The 12,191-nt window shown below is 40.8% G+C and overlaps 2 protein-coding genes across 2 annotated transcripts in view; one reads left to right on the top strand and one right to left on the bottom strand.

Moving 5' to 3' along the window:
* LOC128881793 (glutamine synthetase 2 cytoplasmic) overlaps nucleotides 1-8,216 on the top strand; it is a 15,988-nt gene extending 7,772 nt beyond the window's left edge. Inside the window, exons 2-3 of the mRNA XM_054133117.1 lie at nucleotides 3,818-4,008; nucleotides 6,048-8,216. Of these exons, the coding sequence (XP_053989092.1) occupies nucleotides 3,825-4,008; nucleotides 6,048-6,973 (1,110 nt within the window). The 5' untranslated portion in view covers nucleotides 3,818-3,824 and the 3' untranslated portion in view covers nucleotides 6,974-8,216. The remainder of the gene's footprint in view (nucleotides 1-3,817; nucleotides 4,009-6,047) is intronic.
* Nucleotides 7,167-10,104, bottom strand: LOC128881794 (surfeit locus protein 1). The gene is made up of 5 exons (XM_054133118.1): nucleotides 9,375-10,104; nucleotides 9,144-9,265; nucleotides 8,878-9,072; nucleotides 8,634-8,807; nucleotides 7,167-8,562 (listed from the first exon to the last, which is right to left on the bottom strand). Exons 1-5 carry the CDS (start codon nucleotides 9,567-9,569, stop codon nucleotides 8,349-8,351), a joined length of 900 nt encoding a protein of 299 aa, XP_053989093.1. The 5' UTR covers nucleotides 9,570-10,104; the 3' UTR covers nucleotides 7,167-8,348.
* Nucleotides 10,105-12,191: the final 2,087 nt, after the last annotated feature.

Genomic DNA, 12,191 nt, shown 5'->3' on the forward strand with positions numbered 1-12,191 from the left:
CGCGCTAGGCGGCCGCGGTTCCCGACCAATCAGAGCGCGAGTATGCCAATGGAGCGGCCTCTGATTGGTCAATGTTTTCCGTTAATATCTCCTTAACAATACCTCGGACAACATTTTCACAAAGGAAAAAGTTGTTTCGAATCACCTCCCGAACCACCTCTTTCAATGACCTCCACCATTTTTGGGACACCCTGTAATCACGGATCTACGAATCGAAGTGAAGCGAAGATAACATGAAAACATGCCCTCATGCGACGTCACAATATTTCTACATCATTCGAGACTATTTTATTTTGTAACTAATAATTATAACAAATTATAAGTAATGATATAATGTCAGGCTAAGTATACGTTGCGTTGCGGGGAAATCCGATCCAGTGAACGATACATTATACAAAGCAACAAAAGTAAGCGTGAATTAGCTGCTTATCACGTACAGGGTCAACATTTCGTTAGTTACGATAAACGTAGATACCTAGAAAGAGGAAACAGCGCATTTCGTTTAAACAACTCTAACGATCACTTTGTAGTAAGTGATTTAGATAGGAGGTAAGACCAGGGCCGGCGCAAGCAGCTCCGGGACCCCGGACCCGCGATCTGGGAAAATTACCGAATCGAAAGGCATCGATTTTCATTGAACCTTTTACAGAATGACGACACCATTAACAGATATGGTGTGTATTATTATTATTATTATTATTATTATTATTATTATTAAATAATAATTATTTATTAATATCATAATAATAATAAAGTACTATTATTTAATATTCATCTTATAAAAAATGTTAGGTCTAGCGGAAAGTTCTACCGTTTTTAAAACAACACAAAGTAACGAATGTCTCGTACCTTGAACAAATTTTGTTGAATAATATAATTTTTTTTAAATGGTCCACCCTGTATTATATGCAACAGCATTAGTAAATAAACAATTTCTCTCCACAAAGTTTAAACGTTGGACTCGAATGCGAATTCGGGGCCCTGCAAAATTTTTGACACCCCCCCCCCCCCCCCCCCGCGCGAAGGGTCGCGCCGGCCCTGGGTAGGACGTTTATTACGCGAGCGTCGCGTACGCATGTAGAGACGTTGCAAATATTGTCGCGGGATAACTGGCAGGTTTATCTCTCACGTGCGGTAAATAATTTCATTTGATGTAACTCGTTCCGTACACGCAATTGAAAATGGTCTCACGGTAATTGCGGGCAACTATCCGCGGTTGTGAACCGGTTTTCGAGACCCGACCATCCTATCTATATACTCTGTTTGACCAACAAAACATCCTCGCGAAGGTCGTTCGGCGGTAACACTCACGTAACACGTTGGTCTCCGTTGCTTGTTATCCACGTCTAATTACATAAATTATAAACAGAAATATACCATTTTTAACCGACTTCGAAGAAGGAGGAGGTTATTCGATTCGACATTTTTTTTTTTTTTTTTTTTGTTGGTAGTCGCATCGACTAGACAAATGCATTGTCAGCGACTCAAGAAAGACTTAATTATATCTATCGATTATTGTTTGTAAACATCCGTAACTAGACACTGTCGTCTATATCGATATTAGATCCCGTTATCGTAAACATTTCATGTCGGTGCCTTTCGATATGTACACAGCTTTCTTTATCCAACCCGATAAAACGTGTTTGTACAAGATAGCACTTATTTTTCTGGCCGTAAGTGTAAATATTTTCCTGTAATCTTACAACCTATATTATTCAATATACGAGTCGATATATCGCCTTGGATATCGTCTTTATCGACACCGAACTGCTTCAAGAATTAACTTAGAATTAACTTTACGGGACGGCTCGATAAGAAAGGGAACACCGTACATGGAAGGTTACGTTCTATTTCAGTCGTGATCTAGAAGTGGGTCGGTGAACTATTTGCGGCGTCATAATTTATTCATGAGCTTTCGCGTCTCTACGAAAAAAAAAACTTGAAAGCTGTTCTCTCTTGGGGGGAGCCTGTATCGAAAAGAGTAGAAGATGGAATATACAGACAACGGTGATGATTCGACACCCCCAGTTGCGCAGGCGCGTTGGTTTTAGATAACTGTATGAAATATTCGACATGGGACAATGAATCGTATCGAAAGGACCTAATGCAAAACGGATGAAAGTGCTCCTAAAAGCTTTTGAGTATACAGTGATGTATTATTCATAAAAAGATACATTGAAGATGTATATTCAAAGAGTGCAGGTTACGTTGTTGACGCATGCGCAGAGGGAACGAATGTCACCCAATACCTCTCTCTCTCTTTCTCGCACAGTCTTTGGACACACTTTCCAAAAATTGTGGAGGTCATTGAAAGGGATGGTTCGGGAGGTGATTTGAAACAACTTTTTCCTTTGTGAAAATGTTGTCCGAGGCTTCGTTAAGGAGATATTAACGAAAAACCCCGACCAATCAGAGCGCGAGTATGCCATTGGAGCGCCCGCCGATTGGTCGGGAGCGCGGCCGCCTAGCGTGTAACCAACGCTACCGCGAGCGCTCCACTGGCATACTCGCGCTCTGGTTGGTCGGGGAGCGCGGCCGCCTCGCGCTCTGATTGGTCAGTGTTTTCCGTTAATATCTTCTCAACGAAGCCTCGGATAACATTTGCGCAAAGGAAAACGTTGTTCCAAATCACCCCCCGAACCACCCCTTTCAATTTTAAACTTTCAACTTCAAGGACCTCCAACATTTTTGGGACACCCTGTATACTCAAAGTTAACCCTGTAAACGCAAAGCTTTGTTTTCGAGAAAATCGATTTTGGAAGTACGCGGGCTAAGCACACGCTTCGGCGATAGCTCTTATCTTCCTCTCGACATTTCCTTATCATATTTATACGTACGCGAAACATACGAAGTTCACGATAGGAAAGTGGCATTTCTGATAGTAAATTATCGCTTTCGAATATTGTGTTCGAATTTAATCCATAGAACCGAATCTCAATAATGCCGTGGAAATGGGTTTTCGAAAACAAAGCAACAGAAATAGTTTTATTTCTCTTGGTAAAAAGAGAAGGTTTGTTATTCTTCGGCTGATACGATTTCTAACGATCGTGTCGGATTAAAGAAAACTCTAACGATTGTATTGGTAGAGGGGACTTGGACTTTCAAAGCGTGTATCGTTTCATACAGAAGTATACCAAAAATATTCGGGAACGTCCTTCCGCTGTGAGAAATATTCGTACACGAGCGTTTGGCTTTCCGGTTAAAGACCCCTGAAAGCATTGTGTGAGTGCCCGCAGACGACCGTTTGCATGCATGATCGGCGTGCACGCGAGAAACACGTGCCCGACGCATGATACCTCGTGTGCGAGCTACACAATACACGAGCACACCTATCTCTCTGGCCAACCAAGAATAAATCTGGAAAATATCGTCAGCGTACCCGTGCATCACCATAACACGTCACGGCGGCGCGTTCTCAATGGTGCCAGGGACGGTTCAACTAGTGCGCGCGCACCGTTTCTAGCTTCAGGGACGTATCTAGTGCTGCCGATAATTTTTTCGCAATCTTCTTTCTTTTTTAACCCACCAAACAAATTTAATTTTTGCTCCGTTTAGGTGACAAAAGTTCCATTATGGTACACATTTTTTTCTATCTTTTTTTTTCAATTACAAATGAAATTTAAAAAAAAAAAATTTTTTTTTTTTTTTTTTGTAATTTTGTGACAAAAGTTTGATCATGGGACGAACTTTTATCTTTTTCTTTTTACTTTCTTTTTTTTAATTAGAAATAATTTTTTTTTATTTTTTGAACGCCACGATAATCTCGCCCAGGGCGCCCGACATTGCTGAAACCGCCACTGTCTGTATTATGTTACAGAGTCACGATGTCACGTTCCATACTGTGGGAGTCGCCTAACGCAGCCTTGGACAAGACCTTGTTGAACAGGTACTTGGATCTGCCCCAGCCGGAAGATAAAGTACAGGCGAAGTACATTTGGATCGACGGCACTGGCGAGCATTTGAGGAGCAAGACTAGGACGGTGGAATTCGTACCTAAACATCCATCAGGTTGGTAAACAATTTCCGATTATATTTCGGTAACATCGAAGCGGAAGCGAAGGATGGAGGATCGAAATCAATTCAATTAAAATTGAAATTGAAATTGAAATTCTCCGAGACATGTAGACGCAGATACCGCGATCGAATATATAAATGTACCGAATTTATGAACGTACGGTTGCAACGTTTCGTGAACGCGAATCGAATGACATTGACAATGACGAACGATTGATGCACGCGTGCAGAATCGATCGAGTGTGCGCGCCGCCATGTTTATTATTAGCAGCCTCCCCCCTCCGCTCCCATCTGGGAATATTAATATTCTTCGAGAGGAATATTTACCGCGACCACTCATCGGAGGTTGCTCTTTGTTTGACAATGAATCGCGTGCTCGAGTCGTGACTGGCTCGCAGGATGCAAAACAAATGTTCCGAACGAAATAAAACAGACATCTCGCCTAACGAATGTTAAGTTGAGCGACGAGCACGAACGGACTTTCGCCGCTTCGAGCCTTTATCATGGGGATAATGCCGGGCACGATTAGATACTTCTGTTGAACGTTGTAACAAATAACATATTAATCTCGCGAACGATGGATCGTTTCTGAACGTATTCTAGTTAATTGAATTATATATCTCGGGAAACGTGATTCGCATTACGAATTGATTCGCATCTTAATTACCCCTGCATAGTTTTACAAGTATAGGGTGTCCCAAAAATGTTGTAACACATTGAAAGGGGCGGCTCGGGGGGGTGATTTGAAACATCTTTTTCCTTAGCGAAAATGTTGTCTGGGGCTTCGTTGAGCAGATATTAAGAAAAGACCCCGACCAATCAGAGGGCGAGGCGGCCGCGCTCCCCGACCAATCAGAGCGCGAGTATGCCGGTGGAGCGCGGCCAATAGCGCATAGCCTACGACCGTGGGCGCTCCACTGGCATACTCGCGCTCTGGTTGGTTGCGGAGCGCCGCCGCCTCGCGCTCTGATTGGTAGACGTTTTCTGTTAATATCTCCTCAACGAAGCCCCAGACAACATTTTCGCTAAGGAAAAAGTTGTTTCAAATCACCTCCCGAACCACCCCTTTCAATGATCTCCACCATTTTTGGGACACCCTGTATATTCGTGATTTCGCACTCATAGCCACAATAGCCATAGCACCCCTTCTGTTACCGTAGATACGGCACTGTTAACGGTCACTCTGGCTGCGTATGCGTGCTACCCTACAGTATACAGTACTAAATTAATTTCAAAATTGCACACGCTTCCGTTCGATTCTCACGTTACAAAAACCATTATGAATTAAATAAATAAACTATAGTTTCGCTAATCAAACTGCATATCGCAGCAATTTCGACGATTTGGTGATCGAATTCTGCAATTTTTATGATTCTGGTCCTGTGATGCAAGATTTGGCTACCAGTTGCGCATGCGCACCGGTTGTAGCGTCAGTAAAGTATCTGATACGAACACAAAACTGGCGCCCTTGGTCGCCCCGAAAGAAAAATAGAATTATAAATGAAAATTGCAAATACTTCGTAGCATGCAATAGAGATAGGATTTGAAGTAGTTTTACAATGCACATTTTTTATAAATAAAAAGAACGGTTTTCCTGGTTTCGGCGCCAACCGTTGTTGCTATGGGATCCAACATTGTTTCCTATAGCTACGGCACTGCCCGCTCAGGTGTTATTGACGCGCATGCGCAAGTGGGAGCCGAATCTGGTAACACTGATCTCTGAAGCAGCACAAGCTTTTTCTCACTTTTCCTCTTTTGGAAGCTTGTTAAACACTACTCTATAAGATGATATAAAACCAAAATGGATGCCTAGATTTTAAAACCTTTTGAGAAATTCAGTAAGTAAAGGGTTAATTATGACTTCATTTAACAGAGAATTTCTATTACATTTCTACTGCGGTTGTATTACATTTGCCACCTACTAGAATGCTAATTATGTCAATAAATCCTTCCTCTAATCCTCCTCCTCCTCCTTCTCCTCTCCCCCCTGAATTAAGTATCAACAATACTAAAGTATCCCTGAACATTTTCAGAATTACCAATCTGGACGTACGATGGCAGTTCCACGATGCAAGCAGATGGAGCAAACAGTGATATCTACCTGTGCCCGGTGGCGATCTACAACGACCCATTCCGTCGTGGGAACAACAAGCTTGTGCTCTGCGACACTTACCACAGCGACAAGACCCCGACAGCGTCCAACAAACGCTTCGCTGCGAACAACGCGATGGAGAGCGTGAAAGATCAAGATCCCTGGTTCGGTATCGAACAGGAGTATACCTTCTTGGATATCGATGGTAGGCCGTTGGGTTGGCCGAAGCATGGCTTCCCAGGTCCCCAGGGTCCATACTACTGTGGTGTCGGTGCAGACAAAGTGATCGGTCGCGAAATCGTCGAAGCCCACTACAGGGCTTGTCTCTACGCCGGTGTGAAGATTGCTGGCACGAACGCAGAGGTTATGCCGTCTCAGTGGGAGTTCCAGGTCGGCCCTTGCAGCGGTATATCCGCTGGGGACGACCTGTGGGTCGCTAGATTCATTCTCCATCGTGTGGCAGAGGAGTACGGTGTGATAGTCTCACTGGACCCGAAGCCTATGGAAGGCTCCTGGAACGGAGCTGGGGCCCACACGAATTTCTCCACGAAACTGATGCGCTCCGAGAACGGAATCGCTGAGATCGAGAAGGCCATCGACAAGCTGAGCAAGCAACACCTCAGGCACATCCAGGCGTACGATCCTCGCGGAGGAAAGGACAACGAGCGTCGTCTAACTGGAAAATGCGAGACCAGCAGTATACACGACTTCAGCGCCGGCGTAGCCAACCGTAACGTTAGCATTCGCATCCCTCGCGGTGTCGCCGAGGACAAGAAGGGCTACCTGGAGGACAGGAGACCCAGCAGCAACTGCGATCCTTACTCCGTCTGCGACGCCCTCGTCCGTACCTGTATTCTAAACGAGTAAACAAACACGTCTTAACGATGCTAGATAGAAAGGAGGAGCCGGTACTAAAATAGCGATCGCACCTTTGTCGAACTTGCTTTGTACAAGTTGAAAGTCTGCTAGGTAAAGTTGATATTAGAGCTCGTATATTAATGTTAATTAATATTTGTTACATTTCTCAATGTGTAAAAGTACGGCGAGCGTGCGCGAGGGCTCTGATCGATAATTTAGTACAAAAACGCGAGAAGGATGTACTTTGAGGGAAACGGAATTGATCGAGGACCAACAGTTGATACACAAAATATATATATATATATATTTTCTTTTTTTTACAACGAACAGAATAAAACGATTTCGCGTCACCAATCCGTGCCAGCTTTGCGATCACCATTCAGAAACGTGCAATAGTTAGAGATTAATGAGAAATAACAAAAGTAATTTTCTCTTATCCGATATATGAATTATAAAATTGTTACGGATCAAGGAATCCGAGATTCATATTTTATATTTTTAAAGAGTGCTCTAGGAAGGTTTATTTTAGAATGTGTTCCGTGCACCTAGGATTAACGCTTGTTACGTCTATTTAATATCGATAATTTCGTCGACAATAAATCTAATATCGTTCCAGGCGTTAACTAAATTAACACAGAGTAAACTTGGTATATCATACATTGCATTCCTCTAAGCGAACAGCTTGAAAGTAACGAGTCAGTCAACTGTTCTCGCCTCTGTACTCGAGACCTTATCTAGAACATCTTCCAGTGATGAAAAGTCATCGGGGTGAACGCGACGAGCCTTCGAAACACCATGGAGTCGCGTCTTATCTTTTTCTTTGATACGAGTGTTCATGATTAAATTAGAGAACGCCATAAGTACGTTTCTCGAACGAATCCGATACCTCTCGCGCTACCTGAAAATACTGGAATGCCACGATCGGTTGTGTAACGTAACTGTAAGTCAATCACGAGTTTTCGCGAATGCACAAAAAAGTCCGGGAATTTCTTGCGAGTGTTTGAAAGCGACCACGTCGCTCGAATCGATTACATTTAAATATCACGTGATATAATGAAACTAAAGGAAAGTTGATGTAGCATGTACATGGTGTATTTTCATATTTGTATGGTATATTTTCATATCTGTATTTTCTATGCTAACTCCTTTAATGTAATTGTATACCATGACCATTGTTGACAGTTTTGTTGGTAGTGGTTATCGTTGTTGTTATAATAATAATGATAGTAATAATAAAAGGCGATGTTTTGGACGAAGGATTTCTATTATTCCGTTGGCGTCGAATTCACTTTGTTACGTTATCAAATAAAGAACTCTACGAATCCCCTACTTCCGTTCGAGTTCGCCACTTATTTTATTCTTGTTTTTCGATTTACATGTAAACTTATATCGCACGCAACCTCTTAGAGACTACCTTGTACCACATATACCCAGTAGACGCGGAGAGGGCATACCATGTGATTATATAGCTCAGATGTTCGTTCCTTAAATGCACTTGCGTTTGACCTCCCACTGGAAATTTAGGTAGATCTTTATCGTAAGCCATTTCCAGATAGATGGGAGCTGTCCCTGCTTTCTCAGCCATTGCATTCACGTCTCTGTGAATTAATGTTAAAGTTAACAGCAAAATTAACAGGACTAGTAACTCTACTGTATAGCACTACCATACCTGTAAGACCATATGTCAGTGTCTGTCCTGTGTTTGGGAACGAACGGTGGTCGATGTTCGTTCAGCCTTAAAATTCCTGTAATTTCTACTTCTCCTTTTATTTGATATTCCTGCCTCTTCGCTAAAGATTTATGGGTTCTTGGAACCCAGCCACGATTTACCAGAATCGTCAAACTGTAATAGCGGAATGTTAGCAAAAAGGAAAGGAATGTGTATTTATTTAGGATCGTTTTATATCACTTACTCTCGATCCGATAATTTAAAGGGTGTAACAACGCAATACCCTTTCTTACCATCTTTAGTCCCGACTAAAGAACCGCTGCCTTCGGTCTTACCATCTACTATCAGATTTCTAAATCCTACAACGAATTCTTTCTCGTATATGAATTCACCTTTCACTTTGATGGGGTAATACTCCATCGATTCTAATTCCTCTAAACTAAATCAAATTATATGAATTCATTCGTCGTGTAATGCTGTATTATCTTGTATATATTTAAATAATCTTACTTAGCCGGTAGTTGAAGAGGATCGTGAGTAGTACGTTCGTTCAAAGACTCTATTAGATTCAACTTCCATCTGCGTCTTTGAACTTGCCACGTACCAAGTATAAATGTGACAATCGGTACGCTCTGAATTAATAACAAACGTTAATGTTGCTAATTAATTTTCAAAAATAAGACAAAGATTTATTGTTCCACAACTTGTTCCCAGTTATATGACAAATGTTTTTCTACTTGCCAGTAAACAATATCCACCCAACCCAATTTTGCTTGTTTGTATATTGCTTTTACTCTTGATGTTGTAGAGGTTAGGTTTAGCTAGCTTTTCGCTGTAACACCTTTTAGGAATATTCGTGATGTTACACAACTGAACGAGATTAATGTTAAATCGTTTCCCTAGTCTTGTCAGAATTATCCCAGCTGTTAATTTCATTTTCACTGCTGAGCGATTTAAGACGATCGTTCATTGATAGTGATTGATAGTTTGAAGTAAATACGGAATACCACCGACAGCGATACCAGGGATGACTTTAAGGTAGTTTGGTCGAAAGTGATAACAGATAACGGATCGTCTCATAATTTTGACGACTTACAATTAATATCTTAATTGATGTCTGTGTGAAATATGGGTTCAATTTACCGTTTAGTTCGCTAGATATGTTCATTTGAATTTTTGAATTTCGTGATTTTTCGTCGCCGTTTGACAGGAGGCTTATAGTCTTCGGCTATATACAGGGTGTCCCAAAAATGCACAAAAATGTTGCAACACCTTGAAAGGGGCGGTTCGGGAGGTGATTTGAAACAACTTTTTCCTTAGCGAAAATGTTGTCCGAGGCTTCGTTGAGGAGATATTAACGGAAAACACTGACCAATCAGAGCGCGAGGCGGCCGCGCTCCTCGACCAATCAGAGCGCGAGTATGCCGGTGGAGCGCCCGCTGTTTCGAGAACGTGGCAACGTTGCATATAAACATGGCTGTTGCGCGGTATTTCGAAAAGAGCGAGCAATTCAAGATTCTAAAACGTAACAATTGAAGATTGTTTAATCTTGTTAAATCTTCAAATGAGGCTTTAATAAGTATTAATAAGATTTTATAAAATAATGACATTGTATATAACTTTGTGGAAATTTTCCCATTAATTTCCCTCCATTTTCTGGCATATATCCTTTTAATTTTTCTTCATTTCCTGGCACATTTCCCATTAATTTTCCTCCATTTCCTGGCATATTTCCCATTAATTTCCCTTCATTTCCTGGCATATTTCCCATTAATTTCCCTTTATTTCCTGGCACATTTCCCATTAATTCCCCTTCATTTCCTGGCATATTTCCTTTTAATTTTTCTCCATTTCCCGGCACATTTCCCATTAATTTCCCTTCATTTCCTTGCATGTTTCCCATTAATTTCCCTCCATTTTCTGGCATATATCCTTTTAATTTCCCTTCATTTCCTGGCATATTTCCCATTAATTTCCCTTTATTTCCCGGCACATTTCCCATTAATTTCCCTTCATTTCCTTGCACGTTTCCCATTAATTTCCCTCCACTTTTTGACACATTTCCTTTTCATTTTTCTCCATTTCCTGGTACATTTCCCATTAATTTCCCTTTATTTCCTGGTACATTTTCCTTTCATTTCCTAGTACATTTCCCATTAATTTCCCTTCATTTCCTGGTACATTTCTCATTAATTTCCCTTCATTTCCTTGCACATTTCCCATTAATTTCCCTCCATTTTCTGACATGTTTCCCTTTTATTTCCTTCCATTTCCTGGTACATTTCCCTCCAATTTCAGTTCAGATCCTAGTACATTTCCCTTTCATTTCCTTACATTTCCTGGTACATTTCCCATTAATTTCCCTTCATTTTCTGGTACATTTCCCACGATGACACGGTACAATTCCTCTTAAAGTACCCTAAATTCCCCTAATACCTACCATTGTAAAGTAATTTTAATTATCTTTAAGTAACTTTATAATAATTTTAAGTAACTTTAATAAAACAATCAAACAAACAAACAAGTCTACCATAGTTTCTTCGTGCCACCTCTTCACATAACATGTTCTCCGGATACCTGATACCAGTTTTTCTGGCGGAAAATTCAATTTGTTGTGGGTACTGCAAATAAATAAATAACGATCGGATATATGTACTTTTATTTTCACACTTAACCTTTATTTATTTAATGATACAGAAGAAATTGTCAAGAGTTATGCTTAAGAATTAGAACAATAAAATTTACAATATTCATCTTACATAGAAACATTGTATAATTAAACTTAAATACTAATCGGGCTAGGAAATGTGCTAGGAAAGTAAGAGAAATTAAAGGGAAATGTGCCAGAAATGTAAGGGAAATTAAAGGGAAATGTGTCGGGAAATTAAGGGAATGCAAAGGGAAATGTCCCAGGAATGTAATGGAAATTAAAGGGAAATGTGCTAGGAAAGTAAGGGAAATTAAAGGGAAATGTGTCAGGAAATTAAGGGAATGCAAAGGGAAATGTGCCAGGAATGTAAGGGAAATTAAAGGGAAATGTGCCAGGAAAGTAAGGGAAATTAAAGGGAAATGTGCTGGGAAATTAAGAGAATGCAAAGGGAAATGTGCCAGGAATGTAAGGGAAATTAAAGGGAAATGTGTCAGGAAATTAAGGGAATGTAAAGGGAAATGTCCCAGGAATGTAAGGGAAATTAAAGGGAAATGTGCTAGGAAAGTAAGGGAAATTAAAGGGAAATGTGCTGGGAAATTAAAAGAATGCAAAGGGAATTGTGCCAGGAATGTAAGGGAAATTAAAGGGAAATGTGTCAGGAAATTAAGGGAATGCAAAGGGAAATGTCCCAGGAATGTAAGGGAAATTAAAGGGAAATGTGCTAGGAAAGTAAGGGAAATTAAAGGGAAATGTGCTGGGAAATTAAGAGAATGCAAAGGGAAATGTGCTAGGAAAGTAAGGGAAATTAAAGGGAAATGTGTCAGGAAATTAAGGGAATGCAAAGGGAAATGTGCCAGAAATGTAAGGGAAATTAAAGGGAAATGTGCTGGGAAATTAAGAGAATGCAA

This window comes from Hylaeus volcanicus, chromosome 9 (genome assembly GCF_026283585.1).
Source record: "Hylaeus volcanicus isolate JK05 chromosome 9, UHH_iyHylVolc1.0_haploid, whole genome shotgun sequence".
Taxonomy (NCBI): Eukaryota; Metazoa; Arthropoda; class Insecta; order Hymenoptera; family Colletidae; genus Hylaeus; species Hylaeus volcanicus.